The sequence below is a fragment of the Mauremys mutica genome, chromosome 1 (genome assembly GCF_020497125.1).
Source record: "Mauremys mutica isolate MM-2020 ecotype Southern chromosome 1, ASM2049712v1, whole genome shotgun sequence".
Classification (NCBI taxonomy): Eukaryota; Metazoa; Chordata; order Testudines; family Geoemydidae; genus Mauremys; species Mauremys mutica.
Genome location: NC_059072.1, coordinates 302,073,063 through 302,088,267, shown reverse-complemented (window position 1 = coordinate 302,088,267; position 15,205 = coordinate 302,073,063). Strand labels below are relative to the sequence as shown.

Here is a 15,205-nt window from a genome sequence, read left to right as displayed (position 1 = left end):
TAATGGTAAGGAAACTTTTTGATCTGGAGCACTAGAAAGTTAAATAAATATCGCCAGCCTCTAAGTCTGTCAAAATCATCACTCTTTCCCTTCAGTTTTCCAATTATATTCCCACACCAAATTGGAATCCTGCTTAAAGGGCTAGTTAACAACAGTGTTCTAATTCAGATCTCAAAATACGTCTACCAGAAGAAATATAATATCACTGCCTCCAAGACTCAGGGAAACTTTTAAAAGCACCAAGGAGAGACTTGGGAGTAGTAAAGAGCCACAGAACATCACAGCAGGTATGTAAACACACAGAGGGAAAATTTGCATGCAACTGTTTCCATCTGGTATTCTCCACATGCTGTAGGTTCACCATTATAGGGTTTATATCTGAGCAGAATATTTTAAAAAAATAATCGATTCAGGCTTATGTTTAACTAGGATCTTGATCAACATAGAATTATGTTTACCTAAAATAAATATGCTGAAATTTTTTTAATATTATATTACTTATGTGTTTAATATTATATTACTTACTTTTTATACAGCATAAACATTGAGAAATTTTTAAAATTATGCTTAATCCAATATAAATTATTGAACACAGCGGACCTAGCTTTCTCTTAGTAAACAGAATTCTTTGTGCAACCTCAAATAGAGAGCCCAGGGTTTGGATCTGTGTGCTTAGAAGAATATCTGTAAAGTATTTATTTTTACAGCACCCTTAGTGTATTTGGCACTGAATGCAAGTCTGAGCACAACTTAACTCACAGTATTTATCCTTTTGCTTTTACCTACTAATGGACCATTAACTAGGAAAGCCTCTATATTTAATGACTAACACCTTCCACCATACATCTTGTGCTTTATATTAGCTGTGGAGAGGATAAGTCATTTTGTGGTTCATGACCTAATCAGCAGCCTCTTTGGTGTGGTTTTCTAAGACATCTATTATTTTCCATTACAAGAACACACACAAAAAGTAAAATGTCTAAAAGGTACAAGATAAGTTTTATGTCTCCTGATTTTCTTTTACACTTTATTGCACACGTTTAAATGCAAATACTGACACCCTGAAACCAAAATAATTTAAAAATTAACCACAATGTACTAATAAAATCAACAGCTCAGTGATGTTTCTTTCATACCACTCTACTTCAAATTACAAGTAAATCATATTTCTCACTTATTTGTAAAACTCTAACTGAACAGTAGTCAAAAGTTCTACTTTGATATGACCTATACCATGCTGGGAAGGAGGAAAGCGTGAATTGCAAAGTAGTTTAATATATGACCTATCACATCTGGAGAGAGAGAACTACAAAGTAGTTTAAGGGCTTGTCAACACAGAACATGCACGCATTTAATGAAAGGTAAGCAGGGGCAGCTCTAGGTATTTTGCTGCCCCAAGCACGGCAGGCGGGCTGCCTTCGGGAGGCTCCCGGTCCCGCGAATTCGGCGGCAGCCTGCAGGAGGTCCACCGAAGCCGCGGGACCAGCGGACCCTCCGCAGGCATGCCGCCAAAGGCAACCTGCCTGTTACCCTCGTGGCCACCGGCAGAGCGCCCCCCGTGGCTTGCCGCCCCAGTCACACGCTTGGCGTGCTGGTGCCTGGAGCTGCCCCTGAAGGTAAGTTGTTAAACAGACTTAGTTAAACTAGTACAGTTTTGTGCCTGGAGTTTCTTGCATTGTTTTAAACTTGTCTGATATCGTTTTAGCTTGTACCTATAGTTTACAAGAGTGTTCACATATAAAGTAGCACTGATTTATCCTCACTTCTAAAGTTAAACCAGGCCTGAAACTAAACACACATGAGAGAGGGTTAAATCCCTAATATTCTTTATAGTTGCATGAAATAGTCATCATACTTTTGTTACACTCTTGTTTTAAAAACAAGAACTGCTTATCTAACTCTCCTAAGACTAACTTAAGATCTGGCCACGGGTATTTCAAAAAGCACAGACCCCAAAGCTGGCACTCAAGTTAAAAAAAAAAAAAAAAAAAAAAAAAAGGTTTAAGATTTTCCAGGGTTCTATATTCCAAATGAATACAAAACACTGGAGGTCACACGAAAATAAAAAAAAATTAAAACTGTTAATTACAATGTTTAAAACAGACCATTTATTTTAAAAAGTATGTTCCATGGCATATTCTTGAAGTAAAATAAGTATTAGGGCTCCCACACCAAAAACATGAAATATCTCAGTTATAACTCAAGTGCTAGAGACAAAGTCATTTTTTGTATTTACATTACCTGCATATGAGCAGCATCTGTCTCTCCAGCAAAACCTAGAAATGTGATCTGTAAAACAAGCATACAAACAATCTGAAATACAAGATCCAGAAAGAGTCTTCTGGTTTTCTAATTATAGAGAAAGCTGCTTAGAACTGAAAAGTGTAGTGACTCTATTTAAAGTAAAGCTTCATACTGTTATCATCAAGATCCATTATGCCAGGAGAAATGGCCTTGCTAGGAGAATATAAATTGGTTCTGTTTTGCTCCAATAGTTTAGGAGGAAAACCTAACAGTTTGTTTTGAATCATAAGATTTTTTTTTTCCCAAGTCTCATCTAATGCTTTGTTCCAAGTGCTAAATAAAAATACTGTTTCAGGAAGGCTCTTGGTCAATCTCAATGGTCACTGATTCCCAAAGGAAAGAAACTCAGGTGCCTGAAAACCTGCCACAGCTGCAGGCTGTAAGCAATTGGTATCCAACATGTCCCAGTCTAGGAGTGGAAAAATCATGAGATTCCATCCCAAGATAGGTAAAAGTCTGAGAGTATGCCCTCAGAGACCAGAAAGGAGATAGCTAGCCTGTAACCATACCACAATCTCAATCTTAATTCCATTTTAACATAGGTTTATTTTTTTATTTGGGAATCCACTATATAGATTTCAATACAAGTGATGCTAAAATATTTACTAAAATAAGAGTTACACCGCAGTTTAATATTAAGATCAAAGCTGTGATACAGGCATCTATTCTGCAAAAAGCCAAGATCTGCAGAATTTGATGTTATTTACCTTGGTAACCACTGCTCAGACTTCAAATATATTACCACCATCTCAGATATACTTTAATTACACAAAAACTAAGTTTAAAAAGATTATTGAGGTTGTAAAGTCATGTAAACAAAAAAGTTAAGAAATGTCAAAATTACAGTTGTCTACACAACCTTAATTTTGCCTCCTGGTGCGTAGGATACCTTTAATTACATGATCACATACTATTTTAGCCACAGGCCCAGGCCTCATTTAGTGCACAGGACAGTGCTCATTTCATTAGCAGCTATTTAATATTTTGTTTTAGTCTCATTGTTCTATATTTACCACATTATTACAAAACCTGCTCTGAACGCAGAATTATTCATTTTCTCATGGGCTCTTCTCTGATGTTCATCACTATAATATCTTAGTGCTTCACAAACACTAATGAATTTAAGACATGCACAATAAGATGAGGGAATATAACTATCCCCATTTTACAGATGGAAAAGGAGTCTCCAGGGTAGAATTCAACTGCCTTAGCCCAGAGACCATTCTTTCTCTTCCTGCAATCCCCTGCCTCATTCACTGCATGCCTTCCAACTTCTAGAACATATGAGACAGGAGTCCTATAGACAATAGCCTCCTTCACTGTGCAATCTTGATTCATCCCCAGAACAGGTCCATCTTGTGCACTGAATGAGGCAAGCAAGGGTCTTGTGGAAAAAACAGTATATAATTTAAAGATGGCACTGTAACACATAAGCACAAGGCAGCTGAATTAAGGTTGCACACACAAATTTAACTCTGGCATATCTAAATTTGGATTGCTTGATTTTGCAATCTAATATTCCCATAATGTAGGGTTGGGGGGGGGAGGGGAGCATATAATTTCCTAGGTTTTTTAAAAAAGCTAACTTAAAAAAAGCCCCCAGGAATTCCATCATGTGACACTCATATTGGGTCCCACATATCAGCAGAGCTGGAAAATTTAGATCCACCACACAAACCTCTATTACTTGAGCTAACTGAGTAACTGATTTCAGTAGTAGGTTGTCATCCTCTGTGGATCAGCATTAGAGATGAGTCACACTTTGCCAGTAGGCTTCTCAGCTATTCAATGACAGCAGAACAATAGTGACACTCAGGAATTTGGGGTGCTATTCCAGGCTCTGGAGGGAGTGTGCTTTAGGGGGCCCAGACTATTTTGCCCATCCCCCAACAAGCTTATCCCCTTCTGCCTCATTCCCATCAACCTGTCCCAGACCCAGTCCTGTCTCTTCCCCATTTCAGACTCCTGGTCCCAGTCTCCACTCCTCAGGCTTATCACCCCAGTCCCAATCTCCTTGCCTAGCCAGTCTCTCCAGGCTCACTGTTCAAGCCCCGATCTCCCCAACTCCCAGTCCCTCCCACTCCCCACGCCTATTCCTAATATCCTTGCTCAGAAAGTCCCAGTTCCGCTCTCTCCCAAATTTAATCTAGGAAAATATTTAAGTATTTACATAATAAACAAACTCAGCCTGGATGCTGAAAGTCAAGCTATTATTTTTCTGTTACATATCACTGGTAATAAAGATGCTGAAATTGGACCTTGATTAATAATTATGTTGATAAGCAACTCAAAAAGAATTCAGATCACTTTCGAATCTCACTTTCTAATAATTTCACTGGTTCTGCAGTGGTAATAAGAGTTGAAGCTAATAAAAGGCTGTCAGTAAGGTAAGCAGACAGAATATATACAAAATGCAGATCTGTTAAATGAGGTGCTATTTTCATAAAACACTGAAGTTGATAATGCCTCTTCAATTCAGCCAATATGCACAGATTTGTACTGCAATTGTTCTATCTCCTTTACTCACCACATGATACTATATTTGAAGAAACTGCATTTATAAAATTCAAATAGTTTTGAATGAATGCAGTTTGGACTGAAAGGTTCGAAAGATACTTAAAAAATAGAATCCAACACAAGTTGTTTTTTAATCAAACTTATTCAGTATACCTTATGTTGAAATGCAACCATACAGATGAAATTAACATTTTAATCACCCTGCTCATCAGGAAACCATAGAATGTAGGGCTGGAAATGACCTCAAGAAGTCATCTAGTCCAACCCCTTACACTGAGGCAGGATTAAGTATATCTACCTCATCCCTGTCAGGTGTTTGTTCTTTAAAACCTCCAACAACAGGAATTCCCTTGGTAACCTGTTCCAGTGCTTAACTATCCTTAAAATTAAAATATTTTTCCTAATAAAAAATAATATATAACAAATAGAAGAAAGCGGAAGTTGATAGTAATGAATATAGATCATATAGAAGCTAAGAACTCTAGAAAACGGCTACGGGAAGCAAAGGGTCACAGGAGAAATCTAAAGCCAGCAGAGTTAAGGACAATAAGGAACAAAAAGAATCCTGACAACAGTAGAATCAACTAATTTCTGATGTCTTTTTTGAAAACTGTTCTTGGGTTTTTACTCGAAGTGCAATTCTATTTTGACAAATGTATTAACTGGTTTGTGGGGTACCACATTTATTGTCTTCATGATTAAAAAAATCTGCTCAGTTTGCAAGTACAGCAACTCCTCACTTAACGCTGTAGTTATGTTCCTGGAAAATGCGACTTTAAGCGAAATGATGTTAAGTGAATCCAATTTCCCCATAAGAATTAATGTCAATGAGGGGGCTAGGTTCCAGGGAAATTTGTTTCACTAGACAAAAGACTATTATATATATATATGACACACACACACACACACACACACACGCCGTATAAGTTTTAAACAAACAATTTAACACTGGTACACAGTGATGATGATTGTGAAGCTTGGGTAAGGTGGAGAAGTCAGAGGGTGGGATATTTTCCAGGGAATGCCTTACTGCTAAATGAAATAGCAATTGACTGAGCCCTCAAGGGTTAACTCTCACAACACTCTACAAGGCAGCAGGAAAGGAGGGAGGGCAGACACACACTCTGTGCGAGAGAAAAAATGCTCACTTCCCCTTTAAGTAGCTGACCCCAGGCTTAAGTACACTGTCTTGTTAATTAAATCAGCTTGCTGAGACCTGAGACAGCAGCTATGTCTAGAAGCTCCCTTCCTCCATTGTGTGTCCCCCCTGCTCTATGGAAGATGGGGTAAGCGGGGTGCAGGAGCAGGGGGGAGGGAGAGACACCCTGTCATTAGCCCCTCTTTTCCCTCTCCCCTCCCCCCCCCCACTACAGCAAGCAGGAGTCTCTGGGAGCAGCTCCAAGGCAGAGGGCAGGAGCAGCACATGGCAGTGGGGGGAGGGACAGATGCTGCACAGGGAACTTAGGGAAGTGGGGAGCAGATAGGGGGAGCTTATAGGGGGGCTGCTGTCCATCCTGGTTCCAGTCACCCACCAGCTATCTGCAACCGGCTGCTCTTCCGGCAAGCAGTGGACAAAACAGGCGGCTGCCAAACGAGACCTTAGAAGGGAGCATTTCACAACTTTAAAGGAGCATGTTCCCTAATTGATCAGCAACTTAACATCGAAACAACGTTAACCAGGACGACTTTAAGTGAGGAGTTTCTGTAAAAGTAGAAGGCTTTTCTAACTGCCCAAGCGCAAACTCACCCTAGGGCTCTGAAAATCAAGCTGGATATTTTTCTTCTCATACAGACCAGATTCTGCTATTAGTTACACCTGTGCAACTCCATGTTATTCAAATTATACCCTCATTTAAATCTGTGGAACATTTGTGTTAGACTTCACCGGGCTTGCATAATAGAGGCAAAAATTTTGTCCTTTAACAACTCTGTTGATAATACATGAGCCAGAAGAGAATCCATCTCCAACTCTCATAGCTGTATTATCCCTACAAAAACAGGAATAAACTTACATTGTCAGTAATGTCAGCAGATACGACTATGAACGCACAAAGGGGGAACAGATTTACTGAGCAAGAATATGCCATTTTTACAAAAAGTCACTTTTCAGATGAGAACTAATCTCTACGATGAATCCAATGTTTTCTCTGTTTTGGTTACAGACAAATTTAAATTTCATGAAGGCCACTATCATCTCTAATATGTCCTGCAAGATCTTGACAATGAGGTTACTCTCTTGTATCTTCTTAGATTTTGTTAGATACTCAGAAATCCCACCATTTATGTCCTGAGAAATTTAAAACCAAACTGGACAAAGTCCTTAAAAGTACACCTCTACCTCGATATAACGCTGTCCTCGGGAGCCAAAAATCTTACCGCGTTATAGGTGAAACCGCGTTATATCGAACTTGCTTTGATCCACCGGAGTGCGCCCTCCCGGAGCACTGCTTTACCACGTTATATCCGAATTCGTGTTATATCAAGTCGCGTTATATCGAGGTAGAGGTGTATGCTGTAAGGAGTATCTACCACTTTCAGTGGCCAATCACAGTATCACAAAACACAACCTGTTCAAATGCATTCATGATATGATATTTAATTACACAGTTTAATACTCTGTATGCTGTATTAACCATGACAGAATGTAGACAAATACTTTTTAATGTAAAGAAAGTTTACTATATCTTACATTAAAATAATCAAGACAACTTCAAGTTAGTCAAGTTAAAAAGAAAGTTAACAATGTTTTAATCTATTTGATTTCTAAATAATATAATTTAGTTGTTCTAGTTAAAGAAATGAAACAGTATAATTTAAATTAACCTGGCCAGTTTAAAAAGTGTTTGAGACCAAACATAATTTTTGTTTTTACCAAAAGTGGTTAATATGCAGAAAGCTGCATTACATTTCTTTGAAATATCTGATGATTGGTCCTCATTAAGTTAATTCATAGTAGTATATGTAAACAATCCATTTTTGGATTAAATTAGATATTGCATCTTCTTTGCTTAGACGTTAGACCACATGATATTTCTCAAAAAGCAGAAGCGTTTACTCTGTTGGTCAACTCCACCATTCTTCAATCTTCTGGTGAACCTAAAACTAATTAATTAGGTATGAGGGTAGAGTTTATTTGCAATTCACAGTCATGTTCTACTGCACATTATACAATCCTGCAGCTTCTGATTCTATTGTGAACTAAAAGCATCCTTCATATTTATACAACAGTGTAAGTAGACATGCCATGTCAAACCTCAATAAAATTGTCCTGTTCCTCTTGCCTTAAACATTCTTCAGCGGACACGTTACATAATTCTTTTCTGCTCTGTAGCAATGATTTCACAGAGCGTAGTACACCATCAGTGAAATCCTGAAAGGCAATGGAGAAACACATAAATGTAGAGCAAATGAAAAAGCTGAGCAGAATTTTAAATGTGGGGTATTTTTTCCACAAACATACAACTGTTTTTCTGAACACTGTTTCAAACTAGTGTGTGTACAGGCCACCAGCCATCAGCTGCAAAATTTAAATGCTACTTATGATTGTGGGGGATCATGCAGTTTTCAAACTGCCAACAGACCTACGCTTCTCTCCAACAAAAAGAATACCCCTCAATGCAAAAAAGCCACATTCTTTCCAAAAATGCCAAGTCCTAGCTGAGATGGTCTACAACAACAGTAGAGAGAAAACAGGAGTTGCTATTGATTAGTTCAAACAATACCTGGACTCTTAGGATGAGCAGGGAATAAAGAACTAGGCAGATACAAAGAAAGGCCCCTGTATCACTCTGTACCTGCAAATGGAACCTGTACACTTTTCTTTTGTATAGGCAACAATTTAAAATTGTTCTTCCTATGGTAAACAAACACAAAAAATGAGGCAGCTTCAGCAGTTAACAAGTAATATATTCACTCGGTCTCCCACGTAGCCACTGAAAGAATGATGAAGGAACAGGGTTCATTGCATGCGTTTCTTGGTGCAAATATTTAACAGGAGAGGCACACATGAACAGAAGACTATTACAGATGTTTGTAAAATAGGTACGTAAAAGCTGGTAATCTGACAATTCTGTAATTAAAATAAAGAACAAAAGAATAAAAAATGTGTTTATTATACCTGGAATTTAAAATCTATAGGAAAAAAGATTGGTAAAACTGAACAAAAAGATAAACAAAACTGCTTGACTCCTCATTTCAGGAAAAAAAAAAACAACACTTGGTGCCATCTCATTTTACTGCGAGACAGTACTTTGCAGAAGGCCACCAGTTTGAAAAAAACCTAGGTCTCCTTTATTTCTGTAAGAAATGCTAAGGTAGTTCCTGAAAGAGGACTGCAGTTAAGCAGTAATTGGAAACATGTCTGCAAAACTAGCCAGCCAGATCTAAAGTTGGTGCAAAAAATGAAGTAAATGAAAAAATGAGTTGAACCTACTAACACTGAAGTACAAAATTAACAACAAAGTTACCTAAATCTTGAATAGCTTCTGAAAGATCAGCAAAAGTAGCAGAGATGCAAATTTAATCAGGGAATGTTCGAGCTGTCGACATACCATCAGGAAAAAATAATCACTTTATGGTAAATTTTTTGTCTTATGTCTTACAATTGAATAAACATGGCTGCAGCGGACATGCCATGAAAAATGGTATAACATGCCACTCCATAAGGTGCCTGATAATTCCAGAGTGAGCAGCACTATTATCTTTGTACTCCCTGCTATTGGAGATTGAGGTAGCATCTTCAAAACTGTCAGACAAAAGGAGAATGTAAACCTAGATTAAGGATTCTTAACACTGTTCAAGTTGTGGAACACATTTTGGTAGAGTGCTTGTCTCCTGGATCACTTGCCCTCCCACTGGAGATTGTACAACATCCCAACAACAACTAAAACAGTTATTTACACAGAAAGGTAACAGTAAGCAAGTGAAATATTTTAAAATGAAATTAATACTGTAAATGTTTTGTCCATTTGATATAAATCAGTCATAGTGTCTTATTTTGCTATTCATTTAATATTCCGACTCCCATTTAATCTTCCTACTCCATCCTTGAGTGATGGCATAATGGCTGGAAAAAGTATGTACAGACCCCCATGTTGCTGCTTCGCAGATATCAGCTAGAGGGATATTGCTAAGAAAGACAGATGAAGTGGAGTGAGCCATTATTCTTGGTGGAGGAAAGACTTTAGAAAGACCATAGCAGAGCTTCATACAGTCAGAAATCCAATGCGAGATTCACTGAGCAGACACTGACTGACGCTTAACTCTCTCTGCATAGACTATAAAAAGCCTCTGAGAGATTCTGAAGGACTTAGTGCAGTCCAGGTAGAATGTCAAAGCTCTACAAACATCCTAGGTATGAAATCTTTCTTCAGCTCAGGACGAATGAGATTTCACTGAAAATACCAGGAGATGAATAGTTTGGTTCAGATGGAAAGCTAACTTTACCTTAGGCATGACCTTACGGCGTGGATAAAGGGAAACTTTATTAGCCAGGAGAGACTGAAGTTCTGCAACCCTCTTTGTGGAAGTGATTGCCACCAGAAAAGCGGTCTTCATAGTCAATAAAGATAGTCAGGTTGTAGCTATAGGTTCAAAGAGAGAGTGGGGCAGGAGGGAATCCTTCCAGTTTGCAGATGACTAGATTGAGATCCCACACAGATACAGGATTACACACAGGAAGGTAAATGTTGAATAGACCTTTCAAGAATTGGGAAGTAAGATAGATGGAGAAAACTGAAAATCCTTCTATTGATAGAGGCAGTGCAGAAATGGAAACTAGTAGACTCTGACAGAACTAATGAAAGGCCTGATGACTTCAGCTGCATCAGATAGTCCAGCACATATGTCACCTCTGTGGGATGGGACAAAAACTGTTGAGATTGCACCCAAACTTAAAATCTCTTCCACTTTGCTCCATATGAGGCTCTAGTGAATTCTTTTCTGCTGCTCACCAAGATGATCTGAACCTCTCCAGAGCCCATTTTCTCATAACAATTCTACCATAGTTCAGCTATAAAATTTCTGAAATAAATGTATATTAAAGTGTATACTCCTGGGTAGCAAAAAAAATGTGCCAAATCTAGTGTTAAGGTTCTATTTAGTTGTAAATCATCATGTTTTAATAGTTATAGAATCATAGAATCTCAGGGTTGGAAGGGACCTCAGGAGGTCATCTAGTCCAAGCCCCTGCTCAAAGCAGGACCAAACCCAACTAAATCATCCCAGCCAGGGCTTTGTCAAGCCTGACCTTAAAAACCTCTAAGGAAGGAGATTCCACCACCTCCCTAGGTAACCCATTTCAGTTCTTCACCACCCTACTAGTGAAAAAGTTTTTCCTAATATCCAACCTAAACCTCCCCCTCTGCAACTTGAGACCATTACTCCTTGTTCTGTCATCTTCTACCACTGAGAACAGTCTAGATCCATCCTCTTTGGAACCCCCTTTCAGGTAGTTGAAAGCATCTATCAAATCCCCCCTCATTCTTCTCTTCTGCAGGCTAAACAATCCCAGTTCCCTCAGCCTCTCCTCATAAGTCATGTGTTCCAGCCCCCTAATCATTTTTGTTGCCCTCCGCTGGACTCTCTCCAATTTATCCACATCCTTCTTGTAGTGTGGGGCCCAAAACTGGACACAGTACTCCAGATGAGGCCTCACCAGTGCTGAATAGAGGGGAATGATCACTTCCCTCGATCTGCTGGAAATGCCCCTACTTATACAACCCAAAATGCCATTAGCCTTCTTGGCAACAAGGGCACACTGTTGACTCATATTCAGCTTTTCGTCCACCGTAACCCCTAGGTCCTTTTCTGCAGAACTGCTGCCCAGCCATTTGGTCCCTAGTCTGTAGCAGTGCATGGGATTCTTCCGTCCTAAGTGCAGGACTCTGCACTTGTCCTTGTTGAACCTCATCATATTTCTTTTGGCCCAATCCTCTAATTTGTCTAGGTCCCTCTGTATCCTATCCCTACCCTCCAGCGTATCAACCACTCCTCCCAGTTTAGTGTCATCTGCAAACTTGCTAAGGGTGCAGTCCACACCATCCTCCAGATCGTTAATGAAGATATTGAATAAAACCGGCCCCAGCACCGACCCTTGGGGCACCCCACTTGATACCGGCTGCCAACTAGACATGGAACCATTGATCACTACCCGTTGAGCCCTACCATCTAGCCAGTTTTCTATCCACCTTACCGTATATTCATCCAGCCCATACTTCTTTAACTTGCTGGCAAGAATACTGTGGGAGACTGTATCAAAAGCTTTGCTAAAGTCCAGAAATAGCACATCCACTGCTTTCCCCTCATCCACAGAGCCGGTTATCTCATCATAGAAGGCAATTAGGTTAGTCAGGCATGACTTGCCCTTGGTGAATCCATGCTGACTGTTCCTGATCACTTTCCCCTCCTTTAAGTGGTTCAGAATTGATTCCTTGAGGACCTGTTCCATGATTTTTCCAGGGACTGAGGTGAGACTGACTGGCCTGTAGTTCCCTGGATCTTCCTTCTTCCCTTTTTTAAAGATGGGCACTACATTAGCCTTTTTCCAGTCATCCGGGACCTTCCCCGATCGCCATGATTTTTCAAAGATAATGGCCAATGGCTCTGCAATCTCATCGGCCAACTCCTTTAGCACCCTCGGATGCAGCGCATCCGGCCCCATGGACTTGTGCTCGTCCAGCTTTTCTAAATAGTCCCGAACTACTTCTTTCCCCACAGAGAGCTGGTCACCTCCTCCCCATACCGTGCTGCAGAGTCAACTAATTATATCAACTAATGAGAATGCACCTTTCTTTAGAAAACAACTTAGGTACACATGGAAAAGCTGATTGAACTCAATGATTTAAATGAAGGCTTTCCATTTGGTGATTTAAACTGCCATGATTTACATCAATCCACCCCACAGAGATTGTCCATGCCATGAGGTGAAGACATTGGTGGTTGGGATGTATGTAGAGACTCACCCTGGTTCTGAGACAGGAGATCCTTGACTAGAGGTAACGTTATTGGCAAGACAGAGAGATGATACCAATGCTGCCTTGACCATGATGGTGTGACAAGGATTAAATGTTGCTTTGTCTCTTTTCAGTTTCCTGAGTAACCTTGGAATGAGAGGAACTGCCAGGAAAGCATAGAAACAATGACTGGATGCAGGGGGAAGGGAAGGCATCTCTGACTGAGTCAGGCTGCAGACCCTTCTGGAGCACATCTCCTGCACCTGTTGTTCAGGTCAGTTGTAAATAAGTCTATTACTAGATACTCCCGTAGTGGAAAATCTGAAGGAGAACATCCTTTCTGATTGACCATTTGTATTGGTCTACAAAAACCCTGCTAAGGGAATCCACAATTGTGTTTCTCACTCAAGGAAGGTGGAACACATTCCAGGAGACATAGTTTCTTATACACAGAAACTTATATACATAGAAGGACAGCTTCCTGGAATAGCTGAGATGATCTTGCACTTCCCTTCCTGTTTAGATAAATCATGACAGTGGTGTTGTCCCTAATAACTTGTATCACCTGAGTCTTGATGGTGGACCATAAACAGCTTGCAGGCCTGATGAATAGCTTGGCTCTCCAGCACAAAGAGCTTGTGCCTGAAGTTGACTGAGATAGGCCCCTCCAGCATCTATTACCAGAGTCAGAGTTGGTTCTGGGGACAGAAATGGATCTCCTTTGCTTGCGTTTCACAGATCCAGCCACCAATCCAGAAACTGAAGCACTCATGCAGGTACGCAAATCTGCTTGTCCAGAGGGTGCCTGGAAGGATGATCACTGTCTGCAGGCCTTCATTCAGCATAAGGGGAAGTCTGGTATGTGGAGTTATGTATGTGCACAAGGCCATGTGGCCCGGGAGCTATAGGTAGGCATGCACTAATGTCATTGGGTTGGACTTGAGGTTTTCTGAAAGAAACCAAGCACTCTTATTCCTATCTGTGACAGGGATAACAGCCCTGCACATGGCAAACTACTTAAATCCTAGGGATTTTTTTTAATAATAAATTGTCCTGGTAACTATTAAAAATACTATCTAAACTAACTAACTAACTGTATACACCAAAAGAGTTATGAAAAGCTGGCTAAATGAAGCAAATGCTATGGGGAGCTCCAGCTGTCACCACAGGTGGTGAGAAGGAATTGAGAAGGAGGCAGCAGATGTGCCCCTTTTATGCCCTCATCTGATAACACAAAGAATAGGGCTACATGTGCCACCTAGCCATACTTCTAGGGGGGAAAGTCTCCAACTGAAGTGCACTGGGCATACTTAGACCTGCAGTAGAATGTATATGTGCACAACCACTTGAAGGAGAACTCAGGTTTCAGGTAGAGGTAGAGCATCTTCATCCACAAGTCAGGAGCAGGATTTGTTCTTAATAGCAACCAATGCATGTAATTCCCAGTTATGTTATGGCCAAAAACCATGAATATTCTCAAAGATGCACTTGCTAGTTCTGCCTATTCCTCCCACACAGACAACCAGAAAACTGTGAGAAGTTCAGTGAAGAATCTTAGTATCAGCAACTGATCAACAAAGGCTTCACTCTTATTAGTTATACTGAGGATGTACATATTTCACCCTGAGAACCATTTGGAGCAAACCAGTGCTGATCAGTGAAGTGCTGTATTCAACAAGGAAAAACTGTATTCAGCAAAGAAAATCCTTGTCACTTCTTTTCCTAGCTTAAAGCAGCAATTCAAAACTTTGCCATATCCTCTCAGTGGACAGTAAGACAGGAAGTCCACATGTACAGATGCTTCCCACTCATACCGAACAAATGTTAAAAAATGAACAAAAGCCATCTCTACTTTCATCAGATTGTAGTAAGGGCTACTGGCTCTCTTGAACTCTTCTAAAGAGCTGCTCCCAAAGATCTGCAGCCATGTCATGAATTTATCAGGTGACTGTCACTGTAGAGGGGAACTGATTTAACTGACTAGCTGCAGCAGATACCAGCCATAACAAAAACTAACAAAATCAGACACATTTACGATTACATGAGGCTTAGGAGTTTCACTATTTGCAGATACACCAAATTATGACTGTTGGAGTGCTTTCACTTTTACAGTGTTGCCCCTTAATTAAACAATCTTCTGATCTAGTAAACTCTTAAGCTTTCACTTGAATTCAACAAGTTTCTTTTGTAAAGCTGGCTGCTTGGGTTCCAAATGATAGAACACTCCCAAGGCCACATCCACGCACCCGAACGCTTTGGCAGATAATAAAAAACTCCTTTGAAGTATCACAGTAGTTGACAAAAATTCTTGTATGTGTTTTGGTCTGAGTCTGCAGAAAAGGAAAGCCAGACTGCAAGGAGGGGTTCAATAGCAGAAGAAAAGAAGGGTGGCCCATTACCACCATACTGGCTGGCTCCACGGAACAAAACAA

General features: G+C 40.1%; 1 protein-coding gene across 1 annotated transcript in view; it reads right to left on the bottom strand.

Moving 5' to 3' along the window:
* AKAP11 (A-kinase anchoring protein 11) overlaps nt 1–15,205 on the bottom strand; it is a 66,634-nt gene that overhangs the window by 38,744 nt on the left and 12,685 nt on the right. The window contains exons 3-4 of the mRNA XM_045012726.1: nt 8,075–8,191; nt 2,242–2,289 (exon numbers count right to left, since the gene is read on the bottom strand). Coding sequence (XP_044868661.1) covers nt 2,242–2,289; nt 8,075–8,191 — 165 coding nt within the window. The remainder of the gene's footprint in view (nt 1–2,241; nt 2,290–8,074; nt 8,192–15,205) is intronic.